This window comes from Bombyx mandarina, chromosome 11 (assembly GCF_030267445.1).
Source record: "Bombyx mandarina strain Sakado chromosome 11, ASM3026744v2".
NCBI classification, from domain to species: Eukaryota; Metazoa; Arthropoda; class Insecta; order Lepidoptera; family Bombycidae; genus Bombyx; species Bombyx mandarina.
Window position 1 is genome coordinate 18732675 of NC_143218.1, and position 18506 is coordinate 18751180.

An 18506-nucleotide genomic window follows, 5' to 3' on the forward strand; every position below is an offset into this window, starting at 1 on the left:
TGTTTCTTTGGTTGAATGCGCTAATCCCAGGAACTTCTGGACCGATTTGGAAAATTTATTGAGGAAGGCTATAGGCTATATAAAACCAATACGAGCGGAGCACTAATAAAGAATGTTTCAAAATCGGTTTTTGTTTCCTTGTGAGAGGTTCCGCTACGTGCGCAACGGAAACGGTTAAAGTTTCGCTAAAATAATGCATGACTCTTCGCGTTCCCGCCGTTTCAATAGCCCCGACTGGGCTCCGGCCCGGTCCGAGGTAGGGCGCCGGTTGTGAGCTGCAGGAGTTTTTAGTGAGGTTCAACTCCCACATACCCCACCTGCCGCGCGGGTGGGGATCCAGCGATTTTCTCCTGTGGAAAAAAAAAAAAATTAAAATAATGCATGACAGAATTGTTTCTCTTTAAAGTTTTTAAAAAAAAGTCCGCGACAGCATGTCTATATTTTAAGGTTGGCTCACTATAACGTTTTTTATGTTTAAGTTCATATTAATCCCTATTTAAATGAATAATACGTCATTCAATACAAAATAAAGATTAAGCGCGTAATAATGATGTAGGTACAAGGCGCTGGCCGGCCGGTGTGCGGCAGCACACAATAAATAAAAAAACAAGAAACGCCCAAATCACTTCAAGATAGGCTTTTTGCAAATTGACATTTTTCTGGATTTCTCCAGGATCCCATCATCAGATCCTGATTCTGATGATTACATGACCATTCGGAAAGTTTACCCTTTCGAACAAAAAAAAGGATTGCAGAATGCTTGAACCTATTGATCAACAAACATAGATAAAAAATGGTGGTCGAATTGATAACCTCTTTTGAAGTCGGTTAAAAAGCGTGATTTTAGTATCTTAAATAGCTGCTAAACATTCTATTATTCAAAAATTATTTTCACCTTCTACATAAATGAAGTCGCGGATAAAATTTTCTGTTATCCCAAAGCAACTATTCCACGCGGACGGAAAATTAAGATTCGGTTTTTATATACGCGGATAATGATTAATCGGCAAGTTCGTTCCTCTGTTGTCTCTCTTGAATTCCTTAAATTATCTGGTCTGCTGATACCTTTTGAAAATGTCGGTGTACCACTAATTCTGGTTCTCTAAATATTTGATCCGCACGCTTATAGGTGTGTCGAGTTTTAATTAAGATACCAACCAACCCTAGCAACTTGTGTAGAAATCTGGCATTCCTAGTAACAATTGACACTTGATACGATAAACAAGAGAGTCCATGTAAATTTTAAACAAATAAAAACCTAATTTTGATTTAAATTTCAACGGATTTCAACTTTTCTTTTATAGGAATAAGAGAGTGTTAACTATGAATGTGGAAGGATATAGAGGAAGAGGTAGACCTAAGAAGAAATGGATGGATTTAGTGAAAGACAATATGTGTAAGCGCGAAGAAATGGTATATGATAGAGGAGTATGGAAGGAGAAAACATGTTGCGCCGACCCCAGGTGACTGGGAGAAGGGCAGAAGAATAATGAACGCAATAATTAATAAATAAACACTTCAAAACTTTAATTAGAATTATGGCCGCTTATTAATCCATGATCAGGTAGTTAATAGTTAACTAAATACTCGCTAAAGAAAACAAGCGAGTCTATTGAGATTTGAAAAAACTCTAACCTAACTCTATTATAGAGAAGATGGTAGGTGTTTATCTAACACCTGGGATTCTCTTACCCTTATAATGAAGACCCAAGTGAAACAGCCAGACCTCTTCAGAAGGAAATGAACTTAACTGTATATCCAAATGACAACAAAAAACAACTTCGTCGTTCGGGACCACGAACACTAAAGTATTCAGTAGAAATAATATAAAAATGAAACCAACGCGAGATGAAACCGTAAAAAATATGTAGTCCTAATCATGCTTACGACTCGTGAAAACCGCAGAACAAGACCTAATCAATTCAACACCGTAATGTATTCATTATCTTTATAAAAATTTATATTTAAACAAAAAAAAAAATACGTAGTTTTTGTAAGGTTTTGTCACTTCGAAACCAGCGGCAAAACATTCGTCCTCTTTGCGATCGTACGTAGAATGATCGATTGATTTACGACCCACAACAACGTGATACGCACATATCTTGTCATCATTTGCGTATCAAATTAAGAGGTCAAGCGACCACAGACTCGATCATATGACAAAGGAACTCCGTTGAATGTCATAGCGGACACGTAGGACGTACAAAGCGCTTTTTCGCATTAAAAATGTACAATTTCCAAAAATATTCGAAATCGGATTATATGTTTTCGCTACTATTAACAAAATTAATACATAATTTTGTCTTACTTTAAAAGACAGATAATGTAACTGGTAAAAATGAAAAAAAAATGTTGCAAATATGATTAATATTAAAAATATTACATGTTAAACCTTTAAAACACTCTCCTGTAAAATTAGTAACTTTTGAGATTATATACAGTTTTAAAGCGAGAAGACGAAAGTATCACGCAGCCCCTTATACTAACAGCGGAAAAAAACAGGGAAAAAAACACATTAATGCGCACGAGTTTCTCCGAAAAGGAAACGCAATGCGTTAACCGGTTGTATGTGGTTTTTCAGCTCCGGTAGAACACGTCGACATTGCACGTCCTTGTAGATGATAAGCGGCGTGTCGTGAAGGGTCGCGACCCCGCTATCTCGCTCACTTAATCGGCTGCTCCATCGTATCTGCTTCACTCGTCTCTTGGTCTTCTGATAGTCACCACGCATCGGTTCCGCGGCTCTTGACCGGCCGTGTTACGATTGATCGCACAGTGATCGTTACCATCGCAAACTCTTCTAAAACGGTTAGCATTTTGTCGTTGAATACTTCGAAGATAAAACGTTCATACGGCAGAGGATCAGCTTCTGATAATTAATGGTCACGCTCGCTAAAGAACATTCCCTGCATAATTCCGATACTACTTTTCAAAAAATGTTTGTGTAAGGACATGTTGTAGCTCTCAGAAAAGCCCGTGTAAGAGAGTTCATTCTAAAGTCGAATTGTACGTTGGGAAAATTATCTTTAGAAACAAACTATAGTTCAAAAATTCCCGGATTTTCCTCCCAACTTGTTTGATCCCGCGCCACACAAAACGGTTGTATATAATTATTAGTGTTAAGAATCAATGTTATTTATTTCAGATTGTAAGAGTGAAGGAAATATGCCGAGCGTGGTGAACGGGACTAATGGCGCGGGCGTCGACGATGACATAGTACTGACCGGTCTGTCCGGGAAGCTGCCGGAGTCCAACAATATCGAAGAGTTCGCCGAGCAACTATTCGCTGGAGTGGATCTCGTCACCGCTGACAGCAGACGATGGGTCCCAGGTGAGTCAGCGCAGAAATCAGATAAGACTTGTCTGATCAAACGATTTCCCAATATTATCAACGATGATTATTACGCTTTTCCTCGAAATTTGAAGTAGTCATTTGGAAACGCCTTCACACATTAGCCCTCTAGCAGATAAGATTTGTAATTTCTATTATATTTTGCAAACAACACATCGGTCCTAATCAATAGACAATTTTTATATTAATAATTAGAAATTAATGAAAGTAAAACTTATTCACATTATAATTTATTTACTTAGTTATATTCTCTTATATTATAATAATATGTTCAATAGCAGCTGTTGCTTGAATCATATAATCAGATAATTTAACAAATATAAGTAATAACTATTATTAGGTACTTTTATAAATTTGCCCTTTTTCCCCTAAAACCATACTATACTATCTATACTAATATTATAAAGAGGAAAGATATGTTTGTTTGTTTGTTTCGAATAGGCTCCGAAACTACTGGACCGATTTGAAAAATTCTTTTTCTATTAGAAGCCGACATTGTCCCTGATGAACATAGGCTACTTTTTTTTATTTTTTTTTATTTTTTTTTTATTTCATGTGTGTTTTAATGTTTCCGAAGCGAAGCGAGGGCGGGTCGCTAGTAATATATATAAACAAAAAAGCTTCCGGTAGTTTGCGTCTATTAGTATCTGACTTGTTTGCTTAGTGCGACGTTTTTAACGTTCTCGATAGCGTAAAAGTTAAATCAAATTTGTATGCAGTTGGAACAGCGCCCCTAGCGGCAAACATAGGTCGCGTTTCCGATCCGGTGGTAGATTCTGCGAATCACTACTCTTGCTAGGGTCAGTGTTAGCAACACTCCGGTTTGAGCCCCGTGAGCTCACCTACACACGTTAGGGTGAAGCTGAAATAGCCTCTCAAGGCTATCAGCATAGGTAGGAAAAAAAAAGCGGCAAACATAGGCGAACGTTCCAACTCGATACAAATTTGAGTTAACTTTTACGCTATCGACAACGTTAAAAAACTCGCACTAAACACACAGCTCGGCACTATCGTACAATACGCTTGCGCAAGCTGCGCAAATGATTGGATGTATATTTTGTTTGAATATTTTCTATGCAAATCTATGATCTATTTATAATAGGGGATATACACCGTAATATTAATGACTGCGTAATGCCACATGTTTTGTTAATGTTCTTTGATAGTGACTTTTTCCGCATGCCACAAGTTAGGTAGCTTGAGGACTCACATGAAAATTTAAATCATTTATTTCAGCTTAATTTCATTAAAATATACTATTGTTGAATATAAAATCACATTATCTTTAGCATCAGAAGCCACTGTTATGAGAAAAACCGACGAAAACAAATACAGCGAATTTATGTAATTTTTATAAATAAATAAAAACAGTGTTATATTATTCACTAAAGTCATATATCTCTAATATTCGCTGGTTACCGTCGTTTTTCTGTTCCTATTTTAATCTAAAACAATGAACTTCAAACTGGTTTCGACGAAAAATCGGTCCAATAATTTTGGCAGTTGTTTTAAACAAACAAAAAACAAATCGAGACAAAAAGTAATAGGCGGGGATCCGGAGTCACGGCCGTCTGAATGCGAGAATGAATATCTTTATATATAACTAGCTGACCCGGCAGACCTCGTAATGTCAAATAAAAGACCTAAACTTTTGTATAAAATAAACTTTAAACAAACAAAAGGAATCCGTCCGACGGGGGCGACACATCAAAGGAAAAACAAAATTGTTATTTTTATTTAATTCCGAGCATTTTCATATTTACTACCTTTTAAACCTTCTTCTGGACTTTCACGAACAATTCAAGATGAAACTTAGCTCGAGTTTTAGCGAGACTAACGAACAGCAATCTATTTTTGTATATATAGTTAATATACAATATAGTTTTTTTGTCAACGAAGTATAGACACGCTATAACAATTTATGCAATTACAATTGTATAATAATAATTTGCATGTATGACGCCATGTCAATTTTCTTTGTATACGAAAACTTTGACCCTTTACGTAAACAAAAAATTGCTCCTTGTCGAAACAGACTTGATATATTACGTGGTTCGAAACTTTCCAGTATATTACCCTTACTTATTGCTATTGCGAGAATTCTCTAAACATAATATACGAACGGATCATTATTTACACAAAGTTAATAAGAAAAAGATGTGGCAAAAAATATGTCCTCTAATATTTAATGTCGATATTAGAAAAAAATATTATTAAGCATTAATCGTGCGTAACGCTAATTATTTATATCTCAATAAAAACATTAACGGAGAAATAAAATTACTAAATTAATTATAGTATTAATTATGATTATTGATGACCTTTCAGAACGATAATATTTACTTCAATTTATGATCAGTGCGATAATGACCTTTCTGAGCGTTTAGGTTTTCGATGCGACCTTATTTTCCTAAGAAAACATTAATTTAACTGTTGTAATAATATAATGTAATCAGTATCAGACGAGCAGCGATGATGTAATTAAACTTTACGCCCATTTAACCTTAATTACTTTATTTTAAATGAAATTATCAAGAATTTATCTAGATTTATTGCGTGATGCGCACACAATAGCGGTGCTGTATCATTTTATTAATACGGAAAAGAAAAGAAAAAAAACTGAAACTGGAATTGTGTTAATCGATCTTCTTGGCCGTTGTTACAACACGTATTCATGTTTCATGTTTCAGTACGATTTAGTTTTATGATTCGGCTGTATGTTGTCAATCTTTGTGACTATAGATAGGGCTGGAATGGGCAAGTCAGAATTACTCGGAAAGTAAAGTTTAAAATTAAGGTTAGGATATTACTATTATAAACAAACAAAATACTTTTCCTGTTTACTCAACGATATCTCTGACTTCAGTATTGCAAAAAAGAAAAAAAAATTAATAAAAAAAAAACACAAAAATAGAAACCGAACAAAAAAAATTAATCACTTTTTTTTTGTTTAAATGTTTGAGATATGAGTATACAATTTTATTGTTGTTGTATTTTTTTCGATCTTTGAAACGTGTGCAAGTTTTCAAGTTAATAAATATTATGCTGGCGGTTCGATTGCGGAATGCTCTGCCGGATGCAGCGAGAAGTGCTCAAACTATAAACTGTTTTAAAAGAATGGTGAAGGAACACTACTCTTCTTAGTGCTGTTTGTTTGCATCATCATTTATTATTTCCATACTGTTGATGTATTATGTGTATGTAAGTATATTAGTATGTATTGTATGTAAGTATGTTTATTGGTATATAATTGGTAAATAAATATTGGTATTTAATTCATATTATATGTAAACGGTATATATTTTGTTTATTGTATGTATATATTTTGTTTATTGTATGTATATATTTTCTATAATAATGTATTATCTATAGTACACCGCAACATACCTGCTATATTTTTTTATATTTTCCAGAATTTCTATAAATTAAACGGTTGTCTGGAATAGATCGCTTTTAGCGATAAGAACGCTTATTGTACAAATGTATATGCTTTTTTTTTGATTGTTTTTGAATGTAAATTGTGTTTTGGTGTGCAATAAAGTGTATTCTCTCTCTCTCTCTCTCTCTCTCTCTCTCTCTCTCTCTCTCTCTCTCTCTCTCTCTCTCTATGCTGGAAATTTCCGTTATATACATAGATAGATACGCCTTAAGTTAATAAAAGCGAGTCTGATATATATTTATAGATGACGAGCACTCAGACGAAGATCAAACAAATTTGTTCATCACGCGAATGTTTGCCCGATGTGGGAATCGAACCCACGACTCTCGGCACAGCAGAGTCGCTAACTATTGCACCACCGCGCTAACACTAATAAACGTAATTCAATACATGAAACATATCGAGGGATGAAAGGCAAAGTTATTTGGATTAAGCGACATTTACTGGTGGTAGGATCACTTGTGAGTCCACACGGGTAGGTACCACCGCCCTGCCTATTTCTGCCGTGAAGCAGTAATGCGTTTCGGTTTGAAGGGTGGGGCAGCCGCTGTAACTATACTGAGACCTTAGAATTTATATCTCAAGGTGGGTGGTGCATTTACGTTGTAGATGTCTATGGGCTTCGGTGACCACTTAACACCAGGTGGGCTGTAAGCTCGTGCATTCATCTAAGCAATAAAAAAAACTGTTAATACGCAACATTTATCTTTGTAATTGAAGGTGTGTTTTATTTGGTATTATCATCTACAGTTCGATGTTTTTAATTGAACTTAAATTACGATTACCACTACCACATTCAAATAGCAAAAGACAGTTTTTTTTTAATTATGATAATTTGAAACTGTAAATGACTCTTCTGTAAAGATGCAAAAGTGTCGCTTAAACCAAATAACTTTTCACCCCTGAATAAGTACCTACGTAATATTGTCATAAGTCAACGTACCGGTGTCAAACTGTCAGTCGACGGCAGCTGTCAGTCAGAGTCAAGGTCACGGACATAACGAGCCAAGTTCTCGGGCGAGCGCTTAACAAGTTTCTGTCGTAACCGGCGCGACTGCCATTAATGATTTCCGTGCGTATTTGCTAGCTAATTTGTTTTTTTTTTAATGTTTTGTTTTTTTTGTGTGACACGAATAAACCAGAAGCATATTATGTATATATGTGGCGGAACGAAAAGTAGTTTTTCCAATAAACACAACAGTTTTATGGCTCGCGGTGTACTGTGTGCTTAGTGCGAGTTTTTTAACGTTCTCGATAGCGTTAAAGTTAACTCTTAATTTGTATGCAGTTGGAACAGCGTCTCTAGCGGCAAACGTTCCAACTCCATACAAATATTCGTTAACTTTTACGCTATCGAGAACGTTAAAAAACTCGCACTAAGCACACTGTTGTAAGTAAAGCGTCCAAGTTTTTTTTATTTTTTTTTTATTGCTTAGATGGGTAGACGAGCTCACAGCCCACCTGGTGTTAAATGGTTACTGGATCCCATAGACATCTACAATGTAGACGCGCCACCCACCTTGAGATATAAGTTCTAAAGTCTCAGTATAGTTACAACGGCTGCCCCAGCCTTCAAATCGAAACGCATTACTGCTTCACGGCAGAAATAGGCAGGGCGGTGATACCTACCCGCACGGACTCACAACTGGTCCTACCACCAGTAATTACGCAAATTATAATTTTGCGGGTTTGATTTTTATTACACGATGTTATTCCTTCACCGCGGAAGTCACTCGTGAACATTTGTTGAGTACGTATTTCATTAGAAAAATAGGTACCCGCCTGCGGGATTCGAACACCGTTGCATCGCTTCAACACGAATGCACCGGACGTCATATCCTCTAGGCCACGACGACTTCAACGGGTAGCGAGGCAGATATCAATACTTAATTCGACTCCGACGAAGAGTTTACGTGCGATTTAGCCCATAGACACAACCCACTGAGTTTCTCGCCGGATCTTCTCAGTTCTTTTAAGCTCTTCAAGCACCGTTCACCGTCCTCGTCGAACTCATTGGTTACTACGAAGAGTTCGAAGAGCGAACTAACCCATAGACACAGCCAACAGAGTTTCTCGTCATTTCTTCTCAGTGGGTCCCGATTCCGATCCGGTAGTAGATTCAGCGAAGCACTGCTCTTGCTAGGACTAGTGTTAGCATTCTTTCAGGTTGAGCCCGTGAGCTCGCCTACAGGTCCGCGCGAAGTTGGAATAGCCCCTAAGGCTACCAATGATTAGGTAGAAGAAAAAAAAAAGCTTAATTAAACTTCAAACACGTGTACCTTACACGAATCGAACGACTTCCACGCGCGATAAAATGAAACCCGCAAAAATTTATAAGTTAAAGAAGTTCCAAAGGATATTCTCCCACACGGGTAGATACCACCACCCCGTCCGTTACGAGACATTCCTTCCAGTTTGACTGATGGGTCAGCGGCTATACAACGCAATTGAGAAATCGACCTCATGTCTCAAGATCGATTATGGCATTCATGAGCTTCAGTTAACCTCTTAATATCAGTAACCTCGTGATCTTGTCATTAGATGCAATAAAAAATAATTATTAAAATATCTTAGTAATACTGATATAAGATTCATGTAAATAACATAACATTATATTATAAATAAATTATCTTACTTAATTGAGATCACGAAGAATTATTCAAAACATCTTAAATTATCATATTATTATTTACTTTTGGTCATTGCCGGTTTGGAGTCGTGTGATGTCAAAGATTATTTATTCACAGTGGAATATACCTAACGATCTAATGGGAGATATGCAATCAATATTGTTTAGCCCCAAAATGACTTGTTCGCGGGCGTCTTACCTTTAACCGTATAGTAATTGTACAGAACTGGATTTTCACGATGAACGAAACGCGAAAAAAAAGTCAAATACGTACTTTTAAATTTGACGTAATAACTGTGTGTGTGTGTGTATAACGTTTTCATACATTTGCCGCTAGGGGCGCTGTTCCAACTGTATACAAATTTGAGTTAACTTTTACGCTATCGAGAACGTTAAAAAACTCGCACTAGGCACACACTTATTGTAGCACGAATTTCATATTGGTAGAAAACCCGTAGCTCAGTTCTGTCGTCACGCTAGTTGAAGGATAAAACACACTGTATATATGTAAACAATTTAGACTACAATCATTATCTATCAAGACGGGTGAAGAAAATTGGAACAACATAAAAAAACCTGTCATCGTTCCCGTGGAACCCGTCATTTGCGACGAAAGGCTCGGCGAGTAAATTAATCCACAGACACAGCCCACTGAGTTTCTCGCCGGAGCTTCCCAGTGGGTCGCGTTTCCGATCCGGTGGTAGATTCTGCGAAGCACTGCTCTTGCTAGAGTTTTTACTGGTAGTAGGACCTCTTGTGAGTTCGCGCGGGAAGGTACCACCTCCCTGCCTATTTCTGCTGTGAAGCAGTAATGCGTTTCGGTTTGAAGGGTGGGGCAGCCGTTGTAACTATACTAGAGACCTTAGAACTTATATCTCAAGGTGGGTGGCGTATTTACGTTGTAGATGTCTATTGGCTCCAGTAACCACTTAACACCAGGTAGGCTGTGGGCTCGTCGACACATCTAAGCAACAAAAAAAAAGTCAGTGTTAGCAACGTCATCAGGTTTGAGCCCCGTGAGCTCACACCTACTTGTTAAGGTTACGCTGAAAAGGTCTCTAAAGACCATCAGCATAGGTAGGAAAAAAAACAAAACAACATCATCTCATTTTACAAAATATGTGGGTTAAGAAAGTACAAATACAGAACAATATAATTTTTTATCGAGATCCTTAAATTATGCTTCGAGAAAGACCAGAGATAATGCCTTGTGAATCCGGTGTCAACTATATAGGTCGAAGATTTTGAGGTCTTATGTATAGTGTATTGTCTTGTGATTTTATTGGTCTAAGATTACAAAGATTTCTTAAAATTTCGTCATTCACGGCTACTCAGCGTTTAATTGACGGTATGTCGTTACCATCAGGACAGGACAGGAAATCAGCCATTGACTTCCACTGATTAAATATAGAAATTTTACCTTCCAATAAAATTTGTATTATGTTTCCTAAGACGTCCGAAGTCCATTATGAGAGTACATCGTATGATTTCCACTGCAGGTCGCTAAATTTGACTACTTCCGTTTCCTAAGTCCCACCTACAGCGCCCTCTATAACGTCTGGAACCGAACCAACAAGCAAAGACAAGCCGCCATATTTGTCATTGTTCGGCTCATAATGATGGATGTAGCCCCAGGAAGACATTATCTGGACTTCGGACGTCTTAGGAAACATAATACAAATTTTATTGGAAGGTAAAATTTCTATATTATGTGTTCCGTTTGACGTCCGAAGTCCATTATGAGAGACTGTTTGTTATCTCCTGGTGGCTTGTATTTGAAATAAAATAATCTTTATTTAAAAAGCAACAATGTGACTTATTATGTTTAATTAAGCAAAGCTTAAATTAAGCACATAATTTAAATTAATTGAAGGTAACCGTATAATATTACCCACTTAATTCAAATCGACCTAATAAGATTTAGGACGAAAATACTGAGAAAGATTTCTCAGAATTTATATCAGTGTTTGATGCATTAATAAGTTTTTGATAGGACTTTCTAAAAGTATGCTCAAGTTGTCAGTTAGCTTTAGCTAAAATATCATTAATTTGGTAATTTCCTACCCAGTTTAAAGTTTTCACCAGCGCTCTACAGCTTCCAACTGAGGCCTGAATACCTGAGTCTCCTAAAAGACTTTTAGCCAACTACTAATCCTCGCTGCAGTAGCTGGCTTAGTGAAGCCTTTAGTTGCTAAGAATAGATTACTAATATTCCCACTGGTTTGCTGTGTCATATTCACTAGATTGCGTAGCCAGTATACTGCATCGATGATCGATTGGTCAGGAGCAGCCACGAATGTCCAACTGGACTGTTGGTGTGAAGATCAATTAGTTTTCGACCCAAATATCGGTTAATTTAGAAGGTGCAGGCTTTGTCAAGGAAATAGATTTCAGTATGTTTCACTGTCGGGCTCGAAGCTATTTTTATATCCGATATAGTTTCACAAACGGACGCTATATAACAGACTTATAAACTAGAATGGTCCGGTAGTAGAGACCATGAGATAAATACAGATAACAGAGAAATCTAGCTACATTTGCTAATTCGGGTACACGAGAATTAATACATTTTCTTGACAAAACCTTACCCCTTATTCCAAATAGGGGCATATGTTCTTATCGTAGACTCTCTCCAGCACGATAATAGTAAGTTTCTCTCCTGCCGATGTCCATATCCCTGTCAGCGTGTCCCACCCAAAATGAGCCAAGCTTCCAGGTGTAGATTGCTGACTTAGCCTGGCGGTAGCATTGTCAGTGTCCACCAGACTGATGTTCAGATCTCTGAGCTTCTTGAGTCGCTTGAGGGCAGGTGATTTCAGGTCTGGCCTCCACAGGGGCTTCTTACACTTGGGTACCACTAGTATGTACCGACCTGAGGTTGAGTTGAGGTGGTCCAGCACTCTGGATATCAGACTGAGCGGCGGAAACGGCCATGCTAGTCAGTAATGCCAAGATCTGCTGAACGCGTTGTAGAGGCAGGCGTTCGAGTTTTGCTTTGATGGGTGGACGAGCTCACAGCTCACCTGGTATTAAGTGGTCACTGGAGCCCATAGACGTCTAGAACGTAAATGCGCGCCACCCACCTTGAGATATAAGATCTAAGGTCTCAAATATAGTTACAACGGCTGCCCCACCCTTCAGAGACGCACTACTGCTTTAGAGCAAAATACCTACTCGCGCGGACTCACAAGAGGTCATACCACGAGCAACATAGTTTGTTACCCATGAGCGGTCCGAGACGCGAACAAGTTCCCCACTGGCTGAATAGCCTAGTGGTTGCTTTTTCTGTGAGATACCACTCCAAGCCGCCGCGATTGCGTAAAAGGTGGCCGGCTTCAGTGTTGTACAGTCCCGGTAGGTGGTGAGGGAGAAGTACAACTTTGAGGTGGTCTATTAAGTTAATCAATTTTCCAGTCAGATCTAGTAATTATCGTGACCGGGTTCCTCCCTCGTTCTTTATGTAGGAAAATTCTGTTCTGTTGTTTACAAGGGCTCCCCACTGAATGTCCGACGCGTCGGTGATGACGTGGTTCGTGGCCATTCTCTGTGGATGAATTGGTGTGCTCTGACTGACTTTCTCTAACCACCAATCCAGCTCTATACGTACCTCGTCCGAATACTGCTTTGGTAAATGAGGATACCTCTTGAGCTTGTTGCTGTGGTACTGCAAGGACTCGGCAAAAGCAACTTTCCCCGGTGGGTGATGAAAGTCGCAAAGTTGAGATATCCTAAGAGGCTTTGCGCCTGCTTTAGGTTCCAACCGCCGGCAGCAAATCGCACGAGCAAATTCTTGGGCAGGGACTTTGTCTTGGATTTGGTGTCCCATACGATTCCCAGAAAGTCTATCAAGCTCGTCAGTGTCATAACCGGTTGCTTAGATGGGTGGACGAGTTCACAGCTTACCTGGTGTTAAGTGGTTACTGGAGCCATAGACATTACAGCGTAAATGCCGCCACCCACCTTGAGATATGAGTTCTAAGGTCTCAGTATAGTTACTTGAGATTTCAACAAGTCTTTTGCCCTTGTAGGCAGACGAGCATACGGCCCACCTGAAGGTGAATAGTTACAGTCGCCCATGGACTTCAGCAACGCCAGGGGCAGAGCCAAGCCGCTGCCTACTGCTTAATTCTCTCCACAAGCCTCGTTTGAAGAAGGACATGTCATAGCGCTCGGGAAACACCGTGGAGGGAGCTCATTCCATAGCCAGATGGTACGTGGCAAAAAAGACCTCTGGAAACGCACTGTCAATGAACACAGCGGTTCCAGATAATATGGATGAGCTTTGCTCCGATGGCGGGAGGTGTTCTGCCCTGGTGTACAAGCAGATAACCACTAGTCGCAGACCCTTCTGGCGAAGTATTTCGGCTATTCAGTTTGTCACTGAAGCAAAAATCCGCGGTGGTGCAGCTAAGCCGAATGGCAGACATATCATCTGAAGTAGACGACCCTGATAACTGATCCCGAGAAACCTCATTGATAGATGATAATAGGCCTGGCTCAAATCCAGTTTGACATTCCAATCTGTTATAAAACTTAGGAACTCGTTGATGGTGGAAAAGGTGAAAACGACTGTTTCATGTACTTGTTCAATGCCCTGAGGTTGAAAATTGTTCGATTTTTTATTGGTCTTGGGAAGTATGAAAAGAGGAAATATGAAAGACGGTGCCCGGGGGTGCGGGTTCTAAAACTCTATTGAATTAAATTTTGGATTTTGATTGACATCAAGTTATTATTAATTTCAATATTACGTTTGGTGGATCGAGTCCAGGTGTTTCGATATAGTCTTAGACATCCGCCTGAAAATGCTGTTGATTTATTTTTATTTCCTGATTTTCGTTCCACTTTGTACTTGTTCCCCCCTCCCCCCGTTTTTCTTGCTGAGGAATTATTTGGATAACATCGCTCAGAATATCGGTTTTCGGCCTCTTTAGATGTATTGGAATGTGGCCTAGCTCGACATGGCTTTGCATTGGCAGTACAAGCCGAGGGTTCCGGCGATGCGGGCCGGATGCGAGTAGCAGATGGTGCCGCTTTTGTAATTTATCAATACCACCAATTTTCTGTATATATGCCAATAATAAGTTGGGGTTAAACATATAATCACAAGAAGAAGATATTTTCTCTATATCTTCCCTGATATATCTATCCTTTAATTTCTTTATGAAATATCGACGACGCTATCGTATAACCTCGGCTCGCTTACCGAAAATTATTTGAAGGATATCGTTAGAAACTTTTATAGGCGAAATCGTTACCGAATAGCGATTTAAACTTTTCGTAAATGGCGGAAGTATTAAGCTGAAAATTCTCTGAATTTGACCAGTCGGCAAGGTTTTGTATGGCAGCATAACGCATTCGTTCTGTGCCAAGGAAAACTTTTTGAACCTCTGAATACTGCACCGCGTTCCAAGTCGGCTAGTCAAATCTTTGCATATCTGGTTTTTTATAGAAACGCTCAAATTTCAAAACCTACCCGCTTCTGGTAACGGACGGTCTGGTGGCGGACGTAAAAACTATTCGTCGTTGTCTAATTTCGATTGGAAGTTGCAACCACATCAGACATTATTATTATAAGATGTTGGTATTTGTAAGTGTAAAGGCTGGTGCACGACCAGCAATAGCATGATTCGAAGTTAAAATATTATTCACATGACTCACCCATTATTGCGACAGTAAGTCAAACCTTTTATTCAGATCTCGCGACCAGTCACGCTTTCGAAGTATTCTTGCTGGTCCCTCGTCTTTATTTTCCGACGAACCCGAACAAATATCCGAAGAAATCGAAGAACTATCTTCACTTAAATTTTACTTTGAAAAGGCGCGATAACCCCATCACTCATTGTAGAGCCTTGGAGGTTTCACGAAACGGAAGATAATCACAACACTTGTTTGAAACAAACTTTCTACTTCAAATCTCGAAAGTTGCTTATAACATTTTAAATTACTAACTTCTTAAAATATTAACGACTGCACGTGGGAAAAAACGACGCAACAATGACAAATATGGCGGCTTGTCTTTGCTTGTTGGTTCGGTTCCAGACGTTATAGAGGGCGCTGTAGGTGGGACTTAGGAAACGGAAGTAGTCAAATTTAGCGACCTGCAGTGGAAATCATACGATGTACTCTCATAATGGACTTCGGACGTCAAACGGAACACATAATACAATTTTCATTATAGCTTGCTGTGTTAATTTATTACAACTCTAAATATCAAATGTCATGAAGAAGTTTTAAAATTTAAAATACAGATTTATTGTAATTTTATAGTGGTATGTAAAAATGTAAGACAAATAAGTCGTTACAAGTCCAAAGCGAGATTAATGAAATTCACAGAATCCATTTCAAAAAAAATTGTAGCCCTATTCATAGAATATAAACACTTGACTCACATGTTGTTTTCCAGTTCGTCCTAGGAATCTGTGGTACAGCTCTCGATTTTTTCCCAATATTCTAAGCACAATTCTAACGATCAAACTTCGGGACATAAAGAATATATACATACCTAAAGTTTAATAAAACCTTATTATCTATTTACACGTTACATGAAAAAAATATATAATGACATATCGAAATTTAAAATTATGTTTTTAAGATCGAATTTTGAATTTCAAATTTAAAAATAAATATAGAATATATAACAAGGAAAACGAAATCAGCTCACACTAGCATCGTGGTTATTATTATTTGAATAGGTACAACAGTAACAGACAGCCAATGACCGAATTACGTGCGACGAATGATTATTAACTGTAACGGAACTGAATTGTAGACGCCTTCATACTCAAGACAATAGTATCTTTCTCTATTGATAAATGTAATTTGGCTGTAGCGAATGACTATAGTCGTGTAAGTGAATCAAAGAATGCAATTTTTTATGAACGCGCAGATTTTCCTCGCCGCGCCATTTCGTTTACGTTAAATTTGGGATTTTAGATAATAAAACGGATGGAATTTTCGCGGGAAAAACAATTATTTGAGACAACCTCTCGTCCATAAACTACGAGTCGATTAGTAAGTTCATGGGAGCGTTTATGGAATTAAATTTATAGTTTCACGACCCAGCGACGCACCGTAGCTTTAACCGATGCACTCACCATGGTAGTTTTCCAATTACAGAGCATAATGCGACTCAGTGACGCACAATGCCGAATTATGCTGAAGCTTAATTGGAACGTGAATTAGTTTTCAAATGCATCAGCAGAGTGCGCTAAGTTAGCACAGTTTTAATTAATATTGATTATTTCTAAGAAACTACGACGAAACGAAAGCCTTACAATTTTTTTCAACATTAAATAATATTACTAACGATAATACAAACAAAATTTCGATCAATGCCACCTTAAAGAAAAAACACTTGTAAATTTTCTGTCACTGAGTCGGTATCGATTGCACGCATCACGCGAGAGCAGTACTTTTGAGAGTGCTCGATTGTGCGAAGCGTTTCTGTAGTTGGAACATTCAACGTTGAGCATTATGCCGCATAATGCGCTCTTGTGCTGTAATTGGAAAACTACCCATGACACCATCACTACACAGTAAAAACAAAGTCGCTTTCTCTGTCCCTATATCTATCTGTCGCTTTGTATGCTTAAATCTTTAAATCTACGCAACGGATTTTGATGCGTTTTTTTTTAATAGATACAGTGATTGAAGAGGAAGGTTTATATGTATAATAATATCCATTAAATAGTGGAGAAATCAATAATAAATTACAGTTTCCGAAGCGAAGCGAGGTCGGGTCGCTAGTGATATAATAAAGTACGTTATTTGTCGGTCTCAGCGTCTTGACTGTTTTTTGTTATCATTTCTTGGAAAGGTCAGATCGCGATCGTTTCAATGCAACTTAAACTTCGATATCTTAGCCCCTCGTAATCGTAAAATATTTAAGTCGCGTTGTCCATGGACTCTAAGAATGTAGGTAGGTATCTAACAGTGTAAGTTTGTACCGAAAAACGCACGGCGTTGTACAGTTGTTAATACAATTCATTATGGCTATTAAAATAACGAATTTAGTTTTCCCAGACGTGTGCATGTCAATAGAGAATTGTTAGCACTAGTGCATCTTGGAAATATCAACTTCAAAACGTGAGCGATAAAGTTCTTATTTCTGCAAAATTTTCGGCGAAAACGATGATCGTGCCCAGCGGTCTGCAGGCATGCATTGACGACGGTGACGTCATGTAAGTGGCGTGATTCACACACACCAACGTTTTGGCAGCGTGCCGATACGAAATTTTGAAGTGTGCGTGCAGATTACATTGGAACAGCTCGTAAATTTTACAATGGGTTTTTAGCGATGAGAGTATTCGCTTTTATTATCATATTATAGTTGAGTTGTGTTACGTTTTTGAACAAAAAATTTTTTCAATCAAATAGTTGTTCACCTATATCACCGGATTTTTGGAAGAAGATATGTAAAAATTGTGTTACATTTAATTATATCTATTGTGTCATAGACACATAAAGGCCAAACCTAATTGACGAACAGCTAATAGCGTCGCGTCACATTGTATGACAGGAAAAACTTGTAAATATTTGTATTGGCGAACTTCCGCGAGTCGTGACGTCATTCGAACAATAAACATCTGATAATCGTCTAATAGCTCACGCGATGATGAAAATGCATTACACTGAAACAAAGTAATACGATAATAATTTCCTATTTGTTATGAAAACGCAACTAATTTAATCTTATATCTTTAAACGAGCAATTCTTGTATACAAATATATGTATAATCTGAATCTCGGAAGCGGCTCCAACGATTTTCATAAAATTTTGTATACAGGGGATTTCGGGGGCGATAAATCGATCTAGCTACGATTTATTTTCAGAAAATGTTGTTTTATTCATGTTTTCAATAATCAACTTTATCGATAATTTTGATTTTTTCTTTAAATAACCAGTTCCTAATTTTTAATTATTCTGTCGGTTAGATCGAAAAATATTATTCATATTTCATCATTTTATTAATGTGTAATTCGTATTTAAATATAAAATCTAAAAAACACAATTTATCAACAAAAAAAAACGAGCAAATCTCGGTCATCCAGGTACTGAAACTTAAATACTGAGAGTATCTGTTTTA

The 18506-nt window shown here is 37.9% G+C and overlaps 1 protein-coding gene across 2 annotated transcripts in view; it reads left to right on the forward strand.

The window, feature by feature from the left end:
* The window catches only part of FASN1 (Fatty acid synthase 1), a 60551-nt gene that overhangs the window by 13440 nt on the left and 28605 nt on the right, over window positions 1-18506 (forward strand). The window contains exons 2-3 of one of the 2 annotated variants that reach the window (XM_028174757.2): window positions 2582-2808; window positions 3146-3331. In XM_028174757.2, coding sequence (XP_028030558.2) covers window positions 3166-3331 — 166 coding nt within the window. In that variant the 5' untranslated portion in view covers window positions 2582-2808; window positions 3146-3165. The remainder of the gene's footprint in view (window positions 1-2581; window positions 2809-3145; window positions 3332-18506) is intronic. The other variant, XM_028174756.2, reaches the window with a different exon arrangement.